General features: G+C 44.0%; 1 protein-coding gene across 2 annotated transcripts in view; it reads right to left on the bottom strand.

Annotated features, from left to right (window-relative positions):
• Positions 1–24,323, bottom strand: part of MAML2 (mastermind like transcriptional coactivator 2) — a 348,778-nt gene extending 324,455 nt beyond the window's left edge. Inside the window, exon 1 of one of the 2 annotated variants that reach the window (XM_045483545.1) lies at positions 22,464–24,323. In XM_045483545.1, coding sequence (XP_045339501.1) covers positions 22,464–22,976 — 513 coding nt within the window. In that variant the 5' untranslated portion in view covers positions 22,977–24,323. The remainder of the gene's footprint in view (positions 1–22,463) is intronic. The other variant, XM_045483546.1, reaches the window with a different exon arrangement.
• Between the last annotated feature and the right edge of the window lie 280 nt (positions 24,324–24,603).

The following is a 24,603-nucleotide window of genomic DNA, read 5'->3' as shown; positions in this document are numbered from 1 at the left end:
ACAGACTTAGACGGACACCCCAGAGCACATGCATCTTTCCTCTCCCGGCCGCTGTGCTGACAGGTGATTTGGCAAAGTATTTCCACAGAAACAGCCTCAGTAGGAAACCATCAGGTGGATACTGAGAGCACTTTTACATATCTAAATGGAAAACCCTTGATGATAAATCAAAGGTTTTCACACAAGTGGCGAACCCCAGATGGAGCTCTTCTCCCCACCTCATACACACACTAGCGGTGGCCACAGCTGTGGCAAGGGAGGGGGTGGGAAACATGCCCAGGGAGTAACATTACTAGGCTTCCTACTATCTTGGATGGTTTAGTTTGGGTTGAACTGGGGGGTCATTTCTTTCTTTTTATTTTATTTTCCTTTTTTTAAGGCTTATTTATTTTTGAGAGAGACAGAGCGCAAGCAAGGGAGGGGCAGACGGAAAGGGAGACACAGAATCTGAAGCAGGCTCCAGGCTCTGAGCTGTCAGCACAGAACCCAACGTAGGGCTCGAACCCACAAACCGTGAGATCATGACCTGAGCTGAAGTCAGACGCTTAACCGACTGAGCCAACCAGGTGCCCTGATTTTTTAATTTTATTTTAAAGTTTGTTTATTTATTTAATTTCCGAGAGAAAAAGTGGGGGGAGGGACAGAGAGAGAGGGAGAGAGAATCCCAAGCAGGTTTCACGCTGTCAGCACAGAGCCCGACATAAGGCTCCATCTCATGAACCTTGGGACCATGACCTGAGCTGAAATCAAGAGTTGGATGCTTTACCAACTGAGCCACCCAGGCGCCCTGGGGGTCATTTCTGATAGCACCTTTGGTAAGGAGTTCACAGATGCAGTCAGAATAAAGAAAAAGCAGATAAAACTCAGTGGTATCTATGTAGCAAATCCTAAGGTAGGTTGCTTTCAGTCAGTCATTTATAGTTTATAACTCCAAGATAGGTGCTATTGTTATCACCATTTTATAGAGGACAAAACCGAGGCTCAGAGGAGTCAAACAACATGCGCAAGGTAACACAGTAAGAAAGCAGGACAGTTATTACTCAAATCCAGGAGGGTCCGACTCCCAAACCTTAATTCTTAAGTAATGTACTTTACTTCCCTTAATTCTTAAGTAATGTACTTTACTTCCTCACTTAGCTATCAACTCAGAGAAGTAATCATTTATGACAGTTAGTAGAAGAATGTAATCACTGGAGAGATTGTATTGTTACTACATCTTTCAAAAAGCTTACCCTTATTCTTGCCGATAAGGAAAATAGCTGTCCCGGTTTCCTGCTCAAGTTGGTCAAATGCAAGTCAATGTGAAACAATGGTTTGAGGTCCATGTACTTACCCTCATAGCACAGGCCCACTGACCCATGGGATTTGCTACATGAGAAGCAAAATATAAAACTGAATATAAAACTCATGAGGGTGAGGATCTTTGTTTTATTCACCGAAGTACCCTAAGCACCTAGAACAGTGTTTGGTATATAGCTGACAATAAATAGATGTGAAGTGAATGGATGGCCTTATTTATTTTTTAAATTTTTTTTTCAACGTTTATTTATTTTTGGGACAGAGAGAGACAGAGCATGAATGGGGGAGGGACAGAGAGAGAGGGAGACACAGAATCGGAAACAGGCTCCAGGCTCTGAGCCATCAGCCCAGAGCCCGACGCGGGGCTCGAACTCACGGACCGCGAGATCGTGACCTGGCTGAAGTCGGGCGCTTAACCGACTGCGCCACCCAGGCGCCCCTGGATGGCCTTATTTAAAACAAAAAAAAAAATTTAATGTTTATTTATTTTTGAGAGAGAGAAAGAGACAGCACATGAGCAGGGGAGGGCAGAGAGAGGGAGACACAGAATCCGAAGCAGGCTCCAGGTTCTGAGCTGTCTGCACAGAGCCTGACATGGGACTCGAATTCACGAGCTGTGACATCATAACCAGAGCTGAAGTCAGATGCTTAACTGACTGAGCCACCCAGGCCTTATTTTAGAATAGTCAGTAGTATAACCTTCCTCAAAATCACAGTAGGGGACCTGGCAGCCTGGGCTACTGGCCATGTTTATACATTAATATGTTCACTAGCCTCCAAGATGGCCCCCAAGAATACCTACCCCTGGGGTTCATATCTTTGTGTACTCCCCTCCCACACCGCATCAGGATTGGCCTGTGTGGCCAACAGAGTATAGGAGAAGCAAAGGTTTGTCGTTTCTGAGACTGGGCTGTGAAAGACTGTGGCTTCTGTATCCCTGGATCCCTGTCTCATGGAGGAATCCATCAGCTGTGACTTGAGAATATACAGGCAGCCCAAGGACAGTCCAAGGTGGCAAGGAACTTAAGGCCTCTGGCTAGTAGCCAACAAGAAACTAGTGTCGCCAACACCCACGTGAGTGAACCTGGAAGCAGAAGTTCCACCCTCAGTCAAGTCTTGGAGTGACTGCAGCCCTAACCAATGATTTGACTACAGTCTCACGAGAGACCCTGAGCTAGCCTTTCTGAATTCCTGACCCTCAAAAACCGAGTGAGATAATAAACGTTGACTGTTTCCAGTGCTGAGTTTTGGGGTAATTTGTTATGCATCAGCAGATAATACAATTAACTAATCTTGTCATCTTATTAACATGGCAACTGGCATCTAACTTTTGAACAAAAACCACAGTAAAATGTTTTACAGGAAATTCTAAGAGCTCGAGTCTGCAAATCCTTTTCCCTCCTGAACGTTCTGAAAACATAAATATGTGTTCTTCTATGGCCTCTTTTCTTCTTTGCTATGCTCATGGAACAGTTATGCACATATGTAGCTATAGGAGGGCACAAATGCAGCATTATAGTTGTGTTTATTCTGAAAAAGGTCCAGGATAGGGAGAAGTATCCACCTCCCCTGAGGGAGGTAGAAATATTCTTATAAATTTTTAGGAAAAATCTCCCTGCTGACATTTAATTAATTTTTATTCTATGTTAATTTTTTTTAGGAACTTTCATTCAATACTGGAGGAAATGTAACCCATAAAATAAAACAGTTAGATATTTTTCAGATTGAATAACCACCAGAAAGTCAATGAGCATATAAGAACTCATTCATAGAAGGCTAGCCCTGAGAGAGAATCAATTGAGATTTTCATGATTTCAACAAAGTGCCTAGAATGGTACCTCACTTGAAAAGTTGTTCAAAGAATGTTCATTAGTAAGAATCAGGAGTTCATCCAGGGAGCTTTCCAGGATGGACCAGGGAGATAAGAGGTGTGCAAACTAGGCAAGATGATTCTTACAGCAGGACGCTTTTCCACCAAATGGGTGTTGTAAGTTAGGATATATCTATGGAATACCTGTAGCTCAACAAGGGGGAGATGGAATCAAATGGATTTAATTCCTTGTTACCCTGATTGGCAAACGTCACCTGTCAATAGATGCCTCACCGCACAACTAACAATGAGGTACAAGGGTCTGATGACATACCCAGAGGCTGAGAGAAGGGAGTCATTATGAAAGGTACTACTTAGGGTATCACCACAGCCCCAAAGCAGTTCTGTTCAGCTGACCGAATGGTATAACTTCTAGAATCTTAAATCATAAGAGGAAGATGTCAAAGTTCAACCCCTCCTTTTGAGCGTTTAAATTCTTGAAACTCCTGCTTTATGGCTTTCCGTCACCACCTCCTCAAAAGATTGATATGTATTTTGTTACACTTGCCTAAATTCCTTGCAGAGATAAAAAGAAATAGACATGTTTGCAACAACCTCACCTTCACCAAATTTCTGAATATCTCTACCTATTTGCAAGCCGAAGAGAGTTTGGAATATTACTGATGTTCTCCTAATGGAACTAGTAAGGTCTCCAGAATTTAGAGTGTCTGGGAAATGTGTCTATAGAACACTTTGATTCTAAATATAGATGACTTTAAGGGCATACACAATTTTCTCAGCATACTGGACTGCTTTTCTTTGAGCTGCTCTGCTGGTCAGTCATGTAAATATGGGTAGCAGCCATCATCCCCCTCCATGCGTGTTTGATGGGCATCTGTCAAAGTAAAAGGACCGAGTGGTGCCACTTCTTCTTTCCCTCAAATTACCAGTATGACTGGACCATCAAATTAAGTAACTAAATGCCAAATTTTCTTTTTTTAGATCATGCATAGTTTTGAGTTAGATGAGTGGAAAAATAGTCCTGAAGTCTGAGCTTTTTTTTTTTTTTTTAAATAACAACTTTTCAACAGTTAAACTGCTTTTGGTAAACATGAGTAAAGAAAGTGAGCTCCAGTCACAGTACATGTTTACAACTAAGTTAAAGGCTCTTAAAAATAGGGTGTTTGATGGTCCACTGCCAAAATATGAACTCTAGCAGCCTGGAGTGCACAGCTAATAATAAAGAATCAGTGTTCTTATGAAAATCCCTGAGACGAGGCTCCAATTCTGCTTTATCCTTCTCACCGAGAGGTTCCCCACAATGACATGGAGACATAAATTTGGAGTTAGAGGTCAAGGTGGGGGGGGGGAAGAGGCTTCAAAATGGTGGGAGGTCACTGAAAAACAAAGTGAAAAAATTGCTGGACTGGGCTCCAAAGAAAAGTGCAGAACAGAACACAAAGAGGTCAGCTGCTACTTGAGGGCTACTGGCCTTGGAGAAAAGAGGAAAATACATCGATAACAAAACAGGCAACAAAAGTCCGAGGTAAAGGAAATACATTAGGCATATGAAGAAAGCTACGTGTGCTTTCTGTTCAGACTCCTGAAACTAGAGTGAATGGATACAGGAAGAAAGGAAATACTGGGGAAATACTGGTTACTCTGTGTGAAGAATTACACTAGCCCTAGATTTGGTGGATTCTTCTTCCCACCACCACAAGCCTCACCCTCAGGGTTCTTTGGCCCTTGAATCCTTGGAGAACCTGACAAACTCCACATTGAAATTTGTCCACATTGAAAATGCACATATGCTGTCAAAGAAAATTTTGCATTCAATTCAGAGAGTTCACATAATCAAGATGCCCTATCACTTACCTTCTAGGGTAAAAGGAAGCTATTGTTAAGGAAGTGTTTCCCAAGAGAGCACAGAACTTGTCTTCTTCACTACTCCATTCCCGGTCCCTAAAGTGGGGCTTGGACATCATACCTCAGTACGCATTTGCTAATTTTTTTTTTTTTCAAAGGCAGCTATAGCAGAATTTGGTTCCCAAAAGAAAGCTCTGGTGATCTCAAGCTTGGGGCATCATTTTCCCATTTCTATACTGTGTCTGTCTCTGTTTCTACCAAAAATGGGCTCCTTCAGAACACTGAGCATGAATAATTGTATCTTCAGAATTTCCACATAAGAGGAGCTTAGGCTGCAAGTCAGGGAGGAAATGAAGCTGAGTTTGCACAGCACTGTATAAAATACTGAAAAAAAAAAAAAATTCAGTCACCTTCTTTGAGCTCTCAGAGACAACAAAGGTTAGAATGTCTTTAAGGAACTTACATGTCTTCAAGGCACTTACAACTTAAAGTCACAACTTATTTAACCTATTTAAGCCTAACTTTATAAAGTGGCGTAATCAGATCTTGATGCATTCCTCCATGGAACGAGTTAATATTTCAGCAGGAATCTACATTCAAGATCTCCCACATTTGGATTCCTGATCCTGAAGAATCCATTCCAGGGACTTGTCGGCCATGTTGCCTTCTCTCTGCCCACAGCAGGTATCAATAATGAACCACCATGGCCCTCTTCCTACCAAGCTTGGATATCACCTTAGGATCCTCCTCACAGCCCTCTAGATGACTACTACCAACTTACTCCGGAATGCAAGTCAAAACCTTTTTATCACTCATAGACTCTACATGTTCCAGTATGTTTCACCTCTTGAAAAAATGGGAGGCTGGAAACTGTGTCAGGAGTAATCTGTAGCCCCTAGACCTTCATTCTGAATTTCATCTGCACCTTGGACAATGAGTTAGCTCTAATCATTATTGACTTCAAAATGTCTTGTTGCACTTGGCTTCCAAACTCAGGCCTGGGTCATGTGTGAGCTGGAGTCTGATATTACCTGTGTAATGACCTTCTCCTACGTGCAGTAGAAAACCATGACTAACACATGGGCAGTGGCATCAACCTGCTCTGTTCAAATCCTGATTCCACCACTCATGGCTGAGTGACCTAGGCAGGTTCCTTCCTCATCTGTCAAATGGAAATAAGATTGTACCTACTTCATCATGTGATTGTGAGGACACATGAGTTAATATTCTAGAAATACTTAGAAGAGTGCCTGACATATTAAACACTTGATGAATGTGATTTTTATAATTCTTTTTTTTAAGTGTTTATTTATGTTTGAGAGGGAAGGAGGGGCAGAGAGAGGGTGAGAGAGAATCCCAAGTAGGGGATTCTGACAGTGCAGAGCCCAAGGTGGGGCTTGAACTCACACACCACGAGATCACAACCTGAGCGGAAACTAAGAGTTGGACGCTTAACTGATTGAGCCACCCAGATGACCCAATGAATGTGATTAAAAAAAAAAAAAAAAAAAAAAAGGCTGAACCAGAAGGATATCTTTAAGATCAGTGTTCCACATCTGGTGTATGATACATTTAGTCACAGAAATGTAAAGGATTGGGGTCCTTTAAAAATTCATGCTCACCACAGTTCAATTTCAACAAACATTTACAAAACGCTTACATACTAGATACCTGGCATTAATGTAGGCCCTAGAAATACAAAGATAAATAGGGTACATCTCCACTTTGAAGCGAAATCCCATCAATTACGAACTCCTGCATTTTCTCCAGGTAATGAGAGAACAACCATCAGCATGAAAAACAGATTCAACTTGGATAGGAAAAATTACTTTTCAGCAAAGAGCTGCAAGTCTCTCCCTTAAGTTCCATCTAAGATACGCATTCCAAAATAAGCAACAGCATGGAGAAAAACTTAGACCAATCTCGGTTACAGAGACAAATCTGCTTCTTTGATTCAAGATCAAGTTTCTATTCATAACAACCTTGTAGCCCTCTCTTCCCAGACCTATGAGTTGGCTCACTAGATCCACAAGAAATATGGGTGGGAAAGTGTGGGCTTTCATAAATTAAAAAAATATTCTCACCTTGCCTTGTATTCTTACAAACTAATAAATTTTTAAAAAGAAACAAATAAAAAACAAGACTCCCTTTTTTCAGCCTCCCTTATTCTAGATTTGATGTGCCCTGGGTGTCTGACATCCTCATTCCATTCATGATTGCCATTCTTTCTAGAAGAGTCATTGCTTCAAATTATGTGTGGGTATGCTTCTGGGAGTGCAAGCCATTCAATGTCCTCATCTTAGATGCAAGTTCAGTGATGTATTTGGGGCTCAGCTACTCAAGTGTGGCTGCTGTGCGCCCTACACAGACAGACCCCGGTGTCAGGAGGGTAAATCATTGCTCACTAGTGGAGTTGGTGTAGGCCAGTTTGAGTCCCTCATCACTCTCTAAAATGGGTGTAATAATACCCCAGAGAACAAACTCAGATAATATGTGAGTATGAACTTTGTAAACTGCAAATCTATTATTCAAAAGTAAGATATTATTAGCATTTCTTGACTTCTCCCAAGTCTGTTTCCCATATACCAAAATTTTTAAAAAGCTCCACTTGTCTTATTTATAGCATAGGGTTTCTGTGAGGGCAATATATGGGTTGTGTACATGTAAGATGATACTATTGTGACGATTGCAAATGCCTGTTTCTGCCTTGGCCTGCCTCCCGAGAACCTACCATGCCTCTAACTCCTTTTAGTCCTGATGCTAATTTCCTGACAATTTGTTTTCTATTGTCAAGGAGGGACAATATTCTCTTCCTCAAAAGGTGCCTGTCAGTAGTTTCTCTTTAATTCTCAAACCTCAATGACTTCTAACATAATGATGACAATAGTTCCAAGGCACAGAAGATGCTGATATGACCACCTTCCTCCCTAGGAGAATTTGCACAGACTGGCCAAAGCAGCACACTGCCTGGACAGGTCCAGTCCACTGTGCAGGCAGCTGTCCAGGCCCTGACAAAGGAGCCCATCTCCTATTCTGATGGTAGCTGCTTGTTTACAGTTAATCGCTCTCTACTTCCTGAAGTGTTTCCCAGATTTGCTTCTTTTTAATTAATCCAAATCAATCTCCAACCGGCCACTTCAAGGAACAAAGAGCTGTGCACATATCCCTAGTTAACTTTATCTCATTCCTTTGTTTGTTGACACTGTCCTCCCCTACCTCCCCATTAAAATATAAACTCCATCAAATAAGAACTGTGTTTCTCCTGTGTGGCACTAGGGACTGACACAGGACCTGGCATACGGTAGTCACTCGATGTATGTAACTTCTAGTCCATCATCCTTTTCCTTATACCAATGTTTCCTACTGATGAGAGGCTGGGCTTTCAAATTCCAATCTGGGAAAAATCATAAATAATCATCATGGTCTTGTATCTTTCAAACGATTGTAGCACTGAACCATGTTTTTAATCACATTAAAGCATATCTATACCTATATCTACAAATATGCCTTAATAGATAGATAGATAGATAGATAGATAGATAGATAGATAGAGTGATTAAAACCTTGCAGTTTTATCAAACAGTTTAATCAAACAGGAGTGGAGACTTTGGAGGCCAACCACATGTTCTTCCCTCTCCTTTCATACTTCCATTCCTAAAAGACTCATAAGACATCTCTAGTTTAAAAGCCACTGATCTGGTCATTCATTCAACAGATATTTACTGAGGATCCAAAATGTTCCACGAACTGCTAGGGGCTAGGACACATGTAGTGAACAAGACTGACAAGCTTCCTGGTCTCACGGAGTTTACATCCCAGCAAGGAAAGATAGGAAATGCACCAATAAACAAGGAATCAACATAAATTCAGACAATGATAGAAGTTATAAAGACAACAGCACTTCTGTAGTGGGATAAAGTGATAGGGGAAGAAGAGAGAGAAAGAGAGATCAATCATGTGTGTACATGAGTTAGGCTAGCCAGGGAGGTCTTTCCAAGGAGGTGACATTTGAGCCGAATCCCGTACGACAAGAATAATCCAGCCAAGCGAAGTGCTGAGGAATCCAACCCTTTGGGGTTGCAGATGGAGAAATGAAAAAGCAAAGGAGGAGTGACTGGCCACAAGGTCATTCTGTTAGTTAGCGGTAAAACTTGGACCAGAATGGGGGTGCCTTGTCACTCCACACTTACCACTGTGATACAAAGCTCTCTTTCCTAGTTCTGAAATTTGGTATACTCTTGTCTCCTGGAGCAATTTCCTTTAAAACTTATCTTCTTTCCCATACTCTTTAATGTATTTCTTTATTCCATTTTCTCTGAAGTCACCCACATAACTGATTTAGGTCTGTATATACTAAAAATAACCATAGTAAAAAGTATGTGGCGGGTGTGTGTGCATGTGCATGCACACACGTGTGTGTGATGGGGATTTGGGGTACATTTGTTAAGTAAAAGACTCAATCTATTGGAAAAGAAAGTCAACTTGACTTCCCTTATCTTAGTATTTTTTAAAAGAAAAGCAATGTTGTATGGCATAATACCAAGACAAATGGCATATACCAATGGCATACCAATGGCAAATTCATCTAAAAATTAAAAAAAAAAAATCTTAGAAGAAAAGTTAAGGAGTTTAGAAGTTAGTAGAAAAAAGTCACCATCTCTAAGTAATCTAACAATGAAACTGAGTGTGTCTACCTTGGAAAGAAAATACAAGGACAACCACAACCAAATGACCCTTTGGCTTCCTGCTAGTTACATCTTGTGTTGTGAAAGAAAATGCACTGGCCTGGCCTGGAGCCCAAGATGGGATCCATAGACCCCAAAGATTCAGGGAATCATAAAGATGCAATTTGGAGATTTGTGCTCTAACTAAATCAAGAGATAGGGAGGGAGGGAATGGTGCTATCAGAGAAATCCTCCAGATTAATATTTGGTTGGGTATATTTTCCTTTGTTGACTTGTTTGGAGCAGATACTGTGCATTTCCTTTTTTTCCCCAGTCCCATTAAATCCCTAAACAGATCTGAGTTTTAAGGGCTTAGGGCTGCCCTTGGGAAATAGGTGATTACACTCTCTGCTTAGGGTTTTAGTGATAAGAACAAAAAAAAAAAAAGAGGCAGTGGATTGAATTCCCCTCCCCCAGACCAGTTTCTCAGTGACTCTCTTTTGTAGTTCCTCTTTAAAGCAGAAACATATTTTTAAAATGAAGTGGTAACACATATAAAATCCCATCCATTAATCTGCACTTTGCAACTGTGTGTATGTGAGAGAGAGACAGACAAGACTAGTCAGTTCCTAAGCAAGGAAGGCTGTAAAGAATACTTTCCTTTTCATTTCTCATTTTATATTTCTTGAATTATTTCACAGGGGGTACTCATTTGGGAATCTTCTTTACCCACAGAAATGTTCCAAGTGTCGCTGGGATAATCTGGGGAGGAACAAAAAAACAAAACAAAACAGTACTTCCTCTGAAAATAAAGGTAATGAATCAGACGCTAGGCCCACAACCGTGTTTTTCATACTGGAACCCTAAACCCCAACAAATAAGGTCAGAAATGGAGTGATTTGTCCATCACTCCCAGGAAGAACATTAAGCAATTAACAGGGCTATTCGCTCGCCCTTCGTCACAGCTGGACCTTGTTCCCAACATTACTTCAGACTCTCCTCACTAGTATTTCCCTTAAAACAACAACACATTCCCACCCTTGTCGCCTCTCCTCCTTTCAGTTCTTCTTAACAGATACGTTTAAGGAGAGATAGAGCTGTGAAAAACAAAAGTGAAATATCAGGGAACTTATTCAAAGTGTATGCACCCAAAAGGGGCCTGGGAGGTGATCCAAGCCACTCACCAAATGCCCTTTATTGTTTTTCCAAGAAGGAAAGTTAAGTGCCGGGGAGGTAAAACGACTGAACTAAGCTGCCCTACCAGCTAAGATCAGTGGGAACACTAGGACCTTCGACATCCAATTCCTAGGCCAGTCCTTTCTTACTATAGCGCTGATAAGTACAGCAAGTATGATATAGTGTCACTATATCACTTCCTCTTTGTTTATTCACTTATTGTAAAGGGTAAGATGGAAAAAAAATGAGGGACTTAGAATAATTTGCTACAAAAAGAAAGTGAGCTCAGAAACACTGCTCTTCAAGACTGAATATGCTCACTTTCCCCCTATACACTGTTGAAGCCAGCAAAGTCTTCTGTGACCTAGAAGATCGAATGCAATTACATTGCCCATCTAGATTTGCTATGCTGTTTGACTCTCCCAAGGGCAGCACAGCAGTACAAGGGGAGTGACATCTTTATGAGGTTAACCCTTTTCTATTTTAAGGGTGGACTACCGAAGGCAGATGTGTTCCCTGGGGCGGAACAAGAATGCTGGAAATTTGGTAGTTAGGAGGAATGACAGCACCAGGCCATCATCCGGGAGGGAAAAAATAAATTGCTGTTCAGAGGAACAGGGGGCTGGGGGAGCCTCTGAGAATGCTGATGCACATGAGGTGACAGTGAGGTGACAGAGGCGGGGGCTCAAATTAGAGCACACTGCGAAGGGACAAAAAGGAAGCTGGGAAAACAATGTTTGTGAAGCTCCACACGCTAGGTGCTCTCATGTATTATCTCACTTAATCCTCAAGACCCCTGAGATCGTTTGTATTATCATAGAAAAGCAGGAAATGAGTCTCAAAGATGTGGAGTAACCAGTCCTGGGGTAGCGCATCTAAAGAGGCGGAACCCTTGCCCCTGCTAGGGTTTTCGAGCTGGCATTCAGTTAACCTGTGCTAAGTTACCAACCACCCCAAAACCTTCTGGTTGAAAGCAACGATGTGACATTTCCCGTGATTCTCTAGGCTGGCGGGGTGGTTTCTCTGCTGATTTCACCTGGGCTCACTCACTTGTAAGACCGCATGGAGGACTGGCTGCCACGAGGTGGCCTCCCTCTCATGTTGGCAGTTGGTGCTGGCCAGTGGCCAGTGGCCAAGGGGTCCCTTGCTCGTCTGCATGTGGACAGTCATCCTCCCACTGGCTCACCAGCTCTTTTATATGGTGGCCTCAGGGTTCCCCAAAGCTTCTCTTTTATCTTAATTATTATTTATTTGTTTGCTTCTTTGTTCAAAGTTTATTTACTTGAGAGAGACAGAGACAGTGAGAGTGGGAGAAGGGCAGAGAGAGAGGGAGAGAGAGAGAATTCCAGGAAGGCTCCGCACCACCAGCACAGAGCCCGACACGGTACTCAAACTCACGAAATAGTGAGATCACGACCTGAGCCGAAACTGAGAATCAGATGCTTAACCGACTGAGCCACCGAAGCTTATTTTTTATAACCACTTTACTGAGGTACGATTGACACAGAAAAAGCAGTACATATTTAACATATGCAACGCTAGACATTTGGGGATAGGTGTATACCTGTGAGAGTATTGCCACCATTGAGGCCATAAACCTACCTATCACTTCCCAACTTCCCAAAGTTTTCTCCTGCCCTCTTTATTTTTCTTATTATTATTTGTGGTAAAAACACTGTAAGACTTATCCTCTTAACACATTTTAAGTCCAGGAGGGCTTTACAAGGAGCACAATGTTACTTCTGTCCAATACTATCGCTCAAAACAAGTCACAAGGCCATTCGTGATTCAAGGGGGGAAACAGCATCTACTTTTGGATGGGAGGAGTGGTAAAGTCACACTACAATGGGGGCCTGCGGGATGGAATCATTATGATCATTTAAAAGACCATCTACTAGCTCTAAATTCCATGGTCCTTCTACTACCAAAATGTTAACAAAAATTCCTAAACTGCCCCTGTTGTTTTTTATGGATTTAGAAAAAGTCCTTAATAAAAGGATAACTTTCAATAATCTGGAATAGAAAACTTGGGTTCTAGTCCTGCCTCTACTACTCTTTCAGATGGGCTATAATTGTTTCATCTGTGAGTAGAGGGTTTTGTCTGTTTTTTAAGGGCTTATGCTGCTCTATGAATTGATAGACTAGTGTCCTATTTTCAGATCAATATGAACTAGCCCTCCTGGGAGTTGGGCAGGATGGAGATGAGACACAGCCAGAAATGAGATGGCTTCTATTTGACATACTCCCTTTCATTGTTGTGGGTGCGGAATTTGCGAGGCAGTGAGCAAAGAAAAATTATGCCTGGCTAAAATTCTCCATGATCTGGGTGCCATTCTGGCCATTTCCACTGATTATATGCTAAGTCAGCGTGGGTACCTCTGCATTACACCAAGGATGAGAGTACAAGTCCTTGTTCTGAGGGCTTCTAGACCGGGTTAGCCACGACAACTCCCGTGCAACACACACTCATAGCAGCTAAGCAGACAGTGGAGGTGAAAAGGCTCATGAGCTGGTCTCTTCCTGAGCGAAGTGCTTAGCTGGGAGCTCTCTCAGAAAGATATTGTTGCCTGATCTCTGGAAGATCAAGTTCCCAAGGAGAAAACTAATGTTTAATTTAGCACAAAGACAGCTCAGAATCTCTCTCTGGGGGCCTGAGCCTGCAAACAGATCCACATGCAAAGAATCTAAGTGAGAAAAGGAAGCTCTCTTTGGTGCGGTGGCTCCAGGACTTGGGCGCAAAACTTCACTGAACCATTGCCTCTGCCTGTTGTCTCCGTCAGGAGGACCGCTGCTCTTTCCTGTTTACTCTTCTGTTTGTACTTTGTACTTTTTCAACACCTCTGTGAAACAACCAAATGGGATAATACCACCAGCACATACTTTTTGCTGTCTGAAATTACACGGTGCGGTGTGGCAATCAAATGAGCAAGCCTTAGCTGGTTCAGCAAGTATCGGTCCACTTAGGTGAACAACAGCAACAAAAACCTTAGTTTCTCAGCTGCTTAGCCAGGGAATGCTTTTATTTTTACATAATTTAGACTCTAGAGACCTCCAGAAATGAGCAGGGTACATTCATTTCGGTAAGGCAATCATCATTCCGAAGACACAGTGCAGGTACATACCGTATTCAATTAAGCCACTTCTCTGCACTTCGGTTACCATGGCTCTAAGAGATTATACCATGTGTCCAAAAGACTCCTGGCAAGTTATTAGAAGTGGTAGCAAACTTTTGCCTGAAGCAAATTTTCTGAAGAGGAAAAAAAAAAAAAAAAAAAAACCCAAAACAAACAAAACCAAACCCAGGCACGTAATTAACTTTCCACTCACATCCATCAGAACCACCTGAAGAGAACTTTGTGGAACACTGAGGAAATTTGAGGTGTCAGGCCTCACGCGGGTGACAGATATCAGTGTTGCTGGGAAAGGTCCACAAATAAAATTCGGCCACATTTCTGACAGAAGAGAATTTTTAAAACGACAATGTTAATGATTCTCTATCAACATACAGACCTGCCACGACAACTCAGTTAGCAAGAATGCTGTGAAAACAGCATAAAACAAAACAAACTTGGCATGAGTTTGACACTACATTTCCCAAGAATATTATGCTTCAAGAGGACAAGGGGGATTAAGTTTAAACGATGTGGAATAAACACACTACCAAAAAAATTTTTTTGACTACATTATTTGCTCTGAGTTAGAACCAATAAATCCACCCGTGTCCAAACATCATCCACCCAAGATGATTCCTATTCTTATTCCGTCACTTCCTCAGAGAAACGTCATGTTTTGGATTAAGAATTATCCTCTCCAGAGCTTGCTTTGAAGCCTCGGCAACATCGTCGTCCTGTTTCTTATGGAATCAACCTTCAAGGGGTACTGAGCAAAGAAGAGATTCTCAGCTCAGGATCATATCGTGGTGTAAAATTTTGCACACACTCCAGGTCCGGGCTGGGGAGAGGACAAACTCTGCCGCCGCCGTTCATCTGCAGTGGCACTGAGTTCACGGATTCCTTAGCGACTTGAGCCAGGGATCTGGCTTTCAAAAGCAGAATTTTAAATCTCCACAGCAGGGAGCCTCTAACTCTTTGTGACTCTGTGACCAGATTCACTTAAGAATTATTCATCAGTCTGAATTAATAATTCAATTAAGTTGGTAAATTTGGACTCCTCAGTTCTAACAATTCCAAACTCTCAATGGACGGCTTAAATTTCTCATTTACCCACAAAGCCTATGTGCCACATTTGTGAGGCAACTGAATGGAGACCCAGCCTCTGTTCCAGAAGAAGTCACATAAACACTCTGGTCAAGTTCTAGATCAGAGGTCCTCAAATCCCAGGAATGGAAAAGATATTAACTGATCCTATTCTCAAGAAGAACACTATTGAACCCATGCTAGGGAAATGTAAATCTATCCCAGATGACATCTCCATATTAAACTATTTAGGGAAACTGGATGATATGGCATCCATCACTAACTGTTTTAATTAATATTAAAGAGACAAGTCATGGCCTCCCACAAAACATCTCTGACACATTCTGATGATGGACTCCTGAGCTGGAAACAACCACGAATCTGACTCAGGTATGTCCCTTTTCACATTAATAACGACAGCAAAATTTTACTGAGACTCTACCAGGTGCTAGGCAATTAACCTCATTTAATCAACAACCTGAAGTCGATCTAATACTATCATTCCATTTTACAGCTGAGGAAACTGAGGCGGGAGAGTTCAATGGAATCAAGAAGACATAGCTATCAAGTGGTGGGGTTGTGATGTGAAACCAGGTAATCTCACCCCTGATCCCAGGCTCTTAACGGCAAAAATGCCGCCTTGCCTCCTTAAGCCAACTTTCACACCTCTGTTTCCAACCCTATCCCCACCCCTTTCAGCTGTAAATACTAAGAGGGCAAAGGCTATATCAAATTGCTCATCACGGATACATGAACTTTCATGCCACAGAATTACTGCAAAACCAGTCTTTGTTGAATTAAGAGATAATTCCTTCAAACTTTACATAGCTCCCATGTCCACAATCTTGATATAAAATTTCAGGACCTTTGCTAAAATCATTAAGACTCATGGAGAGCACAGTACATGTAAATATTGGTATTTGCCCATTTTCACAGCCATTCCTTCAGCTAAGGTAGGGCCCAACTCTCTGGCCTTTTTCAAGACTTGTGGACAACATGTGATCATCTCTGTTCATCCCCTCCATAAGGAAATGGAACAGCTTTGATTCTTTCGCATCTGCCCCTCAGATAAGCATAGGGAAGGGTCAAAGCTGGCAGCCACAGAGAGAGAGCCCATTTGCCATGGTCAGCATCCTGACATCATGCCTTCAGTCAAGGAGGGAAGAAAGTGTTTGGCTTTTCTCCTCTGCCATCTAGTCCATCAGGTGCCTTCCCCGTGCCCTGTGAACATGGACCAAATAGGGGAAACTGAGCCTTAGGGCAAGGTAAAGCTACGGAACACATCTGCATTAAAAAGCAAGCAAGCAGGAGGGTAAGTAAATCTCAAAGGCTATCTGGAGTCACAGCTTCTCATAAGTTTCTGCTCATCATCATCATTTTTTTTTTTTTTTAATGAAAAGACCGTTTCCAAATTCATAAACAAGCAAACTCATTTGTTGGGAAGATAAGTTTACACATCAAGAGAAGACACTTTTACCCACAGGGCAATTCTTACTGGCACTGGAAGGCCTAGGGAGCCCGGGAGGAGAGACGTCTGTAGTTGGTTATGCCTCTTGTAGTTTCTCTTCTGTGTCTAGCTAGTGCGCTTTTAAAACCATCTCCTTTCAATGCCAAAGGCCATGTCATGCTGTATATAACTCACTGGGAATAAGAGAAGTGTGTAAATAGCAAGGCATTAAGCAGCTCAAGGGACTTGAAGATAGGTAATACAGAACACTTAGGCAATGTGCTATGAGAAGAGGCTGCTGGAGGGGAAATGTAATACTTGTCTTCAAGTGTATGAAGGATTATTATTGCTTCAGAGATGCTGACTCCTCTGAGCCCTCCTTGCTCTACCATTTTCCAGGGCTACTGATTTACTCTTTCCAGAGCTTCAGACCCTCCAGGAAATGGATCAGCCCCACCTGCCCTCCCCCGCCACTCCACTACTCACACCCAACCGTGTCAGTCAGGCTCTGCTCTGTCCCACACCTCACGTTCACACCCATCTTCACTCAGCTACCCCATTCCACGTTTCGGCACTCTCCCCACCCCCAAGCCCCAGGCCCTGCTGGTGACCCACACAAAGCTCCCCCTGGCCTGGGGTTGAATCTCTCTCCCACCAACCGTTAACAGTACTCTCGTTTTGAGTACCTACTGTGTGTCAGGCCCGGTGTTGACCACTCTGCTAAAGAACACAAGGCTTGTTATCCAGATGATGCTACCAATGCCCAAAAAGAATAACATTATTTCCCCAAGCTCATAAAGCCAGCAGGTGTGAAATGGGATCTGAACACAGGATGAAATGGAAAATCTATGCACCAAATTCTTCCTTTTACTGTTTTTCTAAGCCTCAGTTTCCTTATTTGTGAAGTGGGGCCAATGTTGCTTGCTCACTGGGTATTTTTTATTTTTATTTTTTGAAGGCGTTACATAAAATATAAAATAAACGTGCCTGGTACATTCTAGGACTCAATAAATATTTACTCCTCTTTTCTTCTGATTTTCTACACCAGTTTTGGTCCATTCTACCTAGCTGGTGCTTTTACTGTTACTTTATTGACGTGGTCTTCATTTGCCCACTAGACTGGTGAGCGAGCAGGGGTCTATGTCTTTAGCTGCATTTCTGTCTATTCTCCCACAGAGCCTGTGAGGGTGTGAGGGAAATTAGCATGAAAATGCAGAAGAAAGAATTTGGAATTGTTTTCACTAAACACGATCCAGCCTATGAACATATATAAGGGACAGGATTAAAGAACAAGGAAGTTGTGGAATCCATTCAAAATGGCTTAGTTGCATGCGTGGCAGCACTGAGGATTGTTTAAAATTTCCGTCCAGGCTTTTTGAGATTAAATACTAAAAACAAACACACAACAACAACTATTAAAATCAAGAACAGCTAATCACAGCCACTCTTTTAGTCGTACTTAATTATCGTGTCTTGGAATATCGGAAAACCCATGTTTGTACTCACAAAAGGTTTACAGGCAGAGGGGAGCCACACAGTATTAAACTGTAAGGTGCAGAACTTGAAGGTTTAGAAAACACCACCTAACAAAGAACACACATGCCTTCTGGAAACAAACACTGACCCAAACAAGCGAGGCATCGTAGTTGACATAATAACAGCCCTTGCTGTCAAAGCAAGCTTTCTGTCCATTTTTGATAAAGGATTGCACCAACTTCTCTCTCCACTTGAACTCGTTTGCTTTGTGAGATCTGATAATTATATTTACTTGAAAGAAGTAGTAGGAAGGTCCTGGATAGATAAGAACTCTCCCTTTATTACTTTGTTCTGGAAAACAGAACAAAAATAGAGTCAGTTCTTCAGGAAATGATGGCTGCATATATAAATAATGTACACACTCCTATCACTGTGCTGGGGAGGTTATTTATCATGGAGACAGCTACAGACACCCAGATCTGGCCAATGAACTGTTCCTGTTCTCAATCCCCCACTTACAGCTCTCAGATTGTGAATTGTCAATTAGAAACTTGAGTATCATCAGTTAAAAATAACCAGGGAACTCTGGCAATGATTTAACCTGTTTGACTTTCTTAAGCTAACAATTAACATTTTAGACTATTGTTGACAAAATATTTAACTTTCCCATGCCATTGGTGCAAACGACTTTTCTAATGCTCCTTAGATGCTCTGGTGGGCACACCTTTCCAAAGCTGCTCTGGTCCATGCAGGGGCCTGTAAAGGACATGCACCCAAAGACCCTAATCACTTTCACAACAATGCACATTTTAACTGGGATTTCCCGGGGACCTTCAGGAGCACTTAAATACACTGATAACTCAGTTTTATCTTGGCAGCACTAAATTTGAAATACCAATCCCTCTATTTACAATAAAAGCTATTTCACCATTTAAAACAGACAACTGAAAGCTTAAGTATACTTTTAATCCCTGGAAAAACTGGTATTATGATTCGCTGCTTAGTGGTTTATTATTAGTAATACTAGTAATAACGCCTTGCATTTCCGCAGTGCTTTATTTTTTCTTTCCAAAGCCTATTCAGAAACACACGCTCATCTGGTTCTCTCAACAAGCTAGGACAGCAATATTGTTCTTTCTGTTTTACAGATGACTGCTAACTAACTTGTCCTAGGTCACCCAGCTGGTTGGTGATCAAGCAGGCACAGAACCGAGGACGCAGACTCCTTGTCTGATCTGCTTTCTTTCCTCTACACTACATTAGAGAAAAGATAATCTCTAAAGCCAAAGATGACTTGGAACCACTTATCTATCCATCCTAGCAACACAGTCTATGCAACAGAAAAAAGAGCCTGTCTCAGGCAAAAGGGAAAGATTAATAATGAACCGCAGAAGCTCTAAACCTTACTGTTCCATGGACCAACAATTATTCAGTTTCACAGTTCATTCAAAGATTCAAACATACTTCACCAGAAGATGATTTAGTGCCTGCAGCCTGCTCCAAGTGGTTAGAAATGCAGATCTGCTCAAAGCCCTATAATCCAGGCCCTCCGAAAGGCCCTGTTCCTGCAGTCTCTGCAGCAATGGGGCTTCCCCTGAACTTGTACTTGCGCTAAATGAAGACATTGGCTGAGTAAGGGCTGCAGAATTAGGCTCTCGATGTGGATAGAATTAGAACCGGCTTGGAGGTTAGTCTTGCATTGTTCTTGAAATTCAAGCTCTTGAGAAAACTCAGACATTATATATTTCTCGCAGTATAACAACCTTCCAGTCAACGCTACCCCATGGACCACAAGTCCTCCTTTTACCCACTCAGATATAACTGACTACAGTCAAGCAGGCATGCAGCATACAGAGATTTCAGCTGAGGACGCAGTGCACGTGTGGTTTCAGATGATCAATATTCTCTCTCTTCCTCCAAAGGACCTTTATGGCCACTTATGACATACAAATGAACTATGAAAGTGATACATCCAGCACACCCAGACAGAAATAAATCCGGTTACAGCCACAGCAATAAAATTAAGAAAGAATCCTAACACTTATTCTGTGCAAAATTTCCCTTAAATTAAGTGTTTCTGAAAATAAGAGGAGCCCGCGTGAAGTGGGACCTGTAGATGAATCACTCCCAAATACCCAGGCCTCCCTTCTAAACACAATGTTATCAGGTTAGTACACAACTTGCATCACCATCTCAGAGCACCATGCTGAGTAACAAAACTCCAAATTTAGAAGCTAAAGTGGAGAAGGGAATTTCCAATAACCAAATGGGGGGGTGGGGGTGGTGGATCAACCTTGGCTATGCCACCCATTTTCAGTGAAAGAGCAACCGTTAGAAATAAACTGGTCTTTTTATTCCTAACTCATGTGGCACCCTTGCATCATCACCATGCCCGGAGGGGGGCCTCCTCCAAGGCCATGTTTTAGGACATGGCTGGTGGTTAGGAGGCGGAAATCAGAGTCTCTCTTAGAACAGGAGTGGTACAACAGCCACCTTTGGCTTCTGCAGCGGTAAACCTCCAGTCGGGAAAGGCAGGACACCGTTCCCCTCACCACCCCGCCAGCATGGATATTGCTATGGTGAGGTTGCAATAACCACTGAACTTGGTTTCACTTCGCATCCCAAAGTGCGTCCCCAACCCCCCCACACAAAAAGGCAGCAAAAATCAAAAGAACGTGGCCAGAAGCAGACACGCCACCTTCCTTGCAGAGGCTGGGATGTGAGCGCCACATCCAGTCTTGGCATCCAGGACAGAGATGGGTCTTCCCCACTGAAAAAGGCTGGGCGCCTCATTCCCTGTATCATCCCCAGAAACACTTACCAGGAGACTGTGAAGCACACAAAGCGGTATTATTGGGAGACTTGCAGACAGATTATAAATTTACTGGGGACAATCGAGGCATTTAGATACTTTTGGCTGCAGATGCCAGTGACACACACATACATACAAACCTCATTCTTCTCTCCATTCGAGTGATTCTCCCCCACCCCCACCCCCATTCACCTCAGCACGTCTCTTTCACAAAACAAACTCCCACTGCTTTCCTAGGGAATGCCAGGGAGAGCTGGGCATTGAACAGGTGGTAGGGAAAAGGAATTAGGCCTTGAAGCTCTAATACAACCCCACGGGTTAACCGAATTCAAGGATGAAGTGGCTCACACTGGGCAGTGTAAGTATTAGCAGTTCCTGCTTGTCTGGAATTGGTGCTGAGAAGCGGCAGTTCAAGGCATCCCAAGCAAACCGTGTGTGTGTGTGTGTGTGTGTGTGTGTGGTGGGGAGAAGACCACTAACCATCCTAGCTCCCAGAATTTCTGGAAACTTCATCACCACAGACCCAGGCCAGGGATAAGGGGGAGCCACGAAGAAGCATCCTAGAGGCCTGGCTGGAGGACGTCCTGTCTCTCAAGCTTCTTTCTCAGTTCCTCTGGAAAAGGAGTTCAACGCGGTGGCCTCTCCTTTGGGCTTTCTGAGTACTTTTAGGCTTGCATGGCCATTTCCTGTTGCTGACTTTCATCAGGGCTGGCCTGGGCAAACCGGAGCTGCGCTGGGAGCGGACACTGAACTTCAAGGGCCCCACAGACCTCAGAAATGGAGGAAGCCTGCAGGGCTGCAGGGCAGGGCAGGGCTCCACCTTCTACCCAGAGGCCACTGGCCCAGCAGCTACAGGGGAAGCCGGCACACGGCAGGCAGTCACCTGACCAGGACGGGCACCAAGGGCCAATGATTCAAGGGATACTCCCTCTGGGATGGGGTGTGTCTGTGCCTCTGAGGAAGAACTTCCAGCCAGAAACTTAATCAGAACTTTCAGGTTTGAGGTGCTGTCACCAGGAGCAGCTGAAGACAAGGTACTTCCTGGGATGACAGCATGTAAATAGCCCCTTCGTGCTGCCCCCTTTAATGAATGCCGCCAGCTGGCACTACCTGATCGGAGTGTGGCTGCGGGCAGTGGGGAGTCTGTAGGAAATCAGGGAAGAAGCCTCACTAGTCTTCGGGATGTTTCCCCCAAGTTTGACTTTTGACTGAGCGGACACTTCACGCAACCTCTCTGTGTTGGACTAGATCACCACTCATGTTCTCTTAACCCAAGAAGGGGCCACCTCAAAGAGGGAAGGGGAAATCGGAAAAGAAGGAAAAAGCGTTGATGAACATCAGGCTGAAGAATGGCCTGTTGGGCCTAATCAGAGCTGGCTGGCCAAGCAGGAGGGTCTGTGAGACGGCGCCTTCCTCAGTGGCCCACTCAGGTCTTGCCAGCGTTGGAGCCACCTCTGGACTCCCAGAGAGCCTGTGGGAAACCCAGGATTTTAACCGCTTTAGAAATACCCTGCAAGTGCAGGAAGACCCATGAATGAGCGCCAGCAGAACTTGATGCGTAAGACTACCAACTGCATACCCAAAGGCCTTGGAGGCAGTCAGGTAACGCCTCGGCCCTTTTCACTGCTGTCCACTCCACAGCAGGCCAAGGCGCGCTCTACCCTCACAAAAGGCCACCGCACCACAGCCAGAATCACGAGAAAACCAGTTGCCTTACCGCAATGAGGGCTGAGTTCCTCTGGTCCCCAGGGGCTGGAGCCTGTGACTGCTGCTCCCCGTCGATCCCACCACCGCCACCATTATTGCTACTGTTGAGCAGGTGCTGCTGGTGGTGATGGTGATAGTCTGGTGGGGGCGGTGGGGCCGCTGTCGCCGCCGCTTGAGAGGCTGTAGGAGGGGCAGCAGGGGGCGGTGGAGGGGCCGCCGTGGTGGCAGCCGTGGCAGTGGCCTTGGCATGTTTGCCAGCCTTCCTTGCCCCCTGGCCATGCTGTACCAGGCTCAGGAGCTGCAAGGTGCTCTCTCTTTCCCGGTCTGAGCTCTCAGCCCTACCACGTTCATAGCGTCCTTCACAGCTCAGGTGGTGCTGGCGGCAGACGGCGATCCGAGCCCGGAGGCGCTCCACGATAGCACTGTGCACTCTCGGGGTGACTGAGCCCCCTCCAAGGAGCCCCGCCCCAGGGGCCCCCCCTAGCCCTCCTGTGGGGGCCTGTGGGGGCGCTGTGTCCCCCATGTTACTGGACACAATGCTGCCTCTGGGATGGTGAGGTGGAAGGAGGCTAGTGCTGGCTACTGCAGGCAAATCTGTTTTTGACAATGTGAGCTCAGTGTTCAGGGCCACATGAATAGAGGTCTTCAGAGGTTGGGGGGGGAGCAGTGGAGGTGTGGGGGAGGGGAGTTAGTAAAAAGAGGGTGAGGAGACAGAATAGAAACCAATCGCAGAGGCTTAGCTGGAAACAAACCCTTATCAACTTACTCTAATTGCACTTGACAGCTCTTGAGAAGTTGGACCGAGTTGGTGGGGGGGTTCCCCCCCACCACCACGCTGACAAGAGCCACTAGGCACTTTGTAAACACACAATCCGGGGGTTAGAGCAAGAATTCAGGGATTGTCAAGCCAGAGACAGAGACAGACAGCAAAGGGAATTGAGAGAGGTATTAATAGAGAGCTGGACTCCCCCTCACCTAGTTGTTTCACAAAAATTTTTATGGGGATGTTTCTGCAGAGAAACACATCTCTACCACGTCTATGTAACCTGCAGCCTTTACTTTTCCTCGGGTTGGAAAAAAAGTGCTGTTTCAGAAAATTTTCAAAGTCAATGTACAGAATGTACACAAAATCAAGACAGACTGTCTTTTGGCTTTTAATTTTTCCTCCCTTTCCCTTTGCTCCGGTGTTTTCTCCTCTTTGGGGTACTGTAGGATGTTGTCTTCTCCCCAAAGAGGGAGATCGCTTTTCAATTGTTAACAATGTCAGTAGTTGGACTTTTGGACCATGCTTTTTTCTTCAGCTAATCCAATCACCGGTAAAATCCTCATTCCCTCTAAGGTTTCCTAGCCTTAAATGAAAGCAGTCTGAAGTCGCTAGCCACTGAGAGAGATCCTTCAACACATTTTTTTCTTTCCCGCTTACGCTTCCTCACCCCCGGCTCTATTCTAACACAGTATCAAGAGAGACAAACTCTTCCGAGAGTAATTTACAAACGATGGTCAAACTTACAAACTTCCAGCAAATTGCACCGAGTCATGTCCAGCCACTTTTCTGTCCACTTTTGTACATTCCATCCCCGGCCAGTGGATCTGAGGGTCTGGACTCGCAATAAGCAATGTGGTTCTATCTCTTGTATTGCTCCGCTTTATAGATGGAAAAAAAAAAAAAAAAAAAAGTAGCTTGTGTTTTCCTTTCTCTTTCCCGTCTGTTGTTAGCCGCTTTGCTGACACTGGCTCCACTGCCCGGAGTCACGGCGATACACAGGCTTTCATTGTGCTCCGATAGGAGAGGGAGAGAAAGAGAGAGAGTGAGACAGAGAGGGAGAAAGAGAGAGCCAGCAAGCTGCAGATGGGGGCGGGGGGGAGGGGGCGGGCGGGAGAGCTGATCCGCGGCTCCCTGGTGGAAGGCTGGTGCCACTGCACGAGTGAGTAATTGCAGCCAGGCACCGGGGAAAGGGGAACGCAGAGGGCCTCCCAGTGGCTGAAGAGGTAAATCCCAAAGCCCGCGCGTCTCGGTAGGGCTCACTTAGCTCAGCCTGACTTGGCTAAGTGGGGAAGGCTGGGGAAATTCCCCAACCTCCACACAACTACTTCACCAGCTCTAAATGTTTAAGAAATTCCCGGCCAGGGAATGTATTTTCCCTTTCAGA

Source organism: Leopardus geoffroyi, chromosome D1 (assembly GCF_018350155.1).
Source record: "Leopardus geoffroyi isolate Oge1 chromosome D1, O.geoffroyi_Oge1_pat1.0, whole genome shotgun sequence".
NCBI lineage: Eukaryota > Metazoa > Chordata > Mammalia > Carnivora > Felidae > Leopardus > Leopardus geoffroyi.
This window is presented reverse-complemented; position numbering and strand designations above follow the sequence as displayed.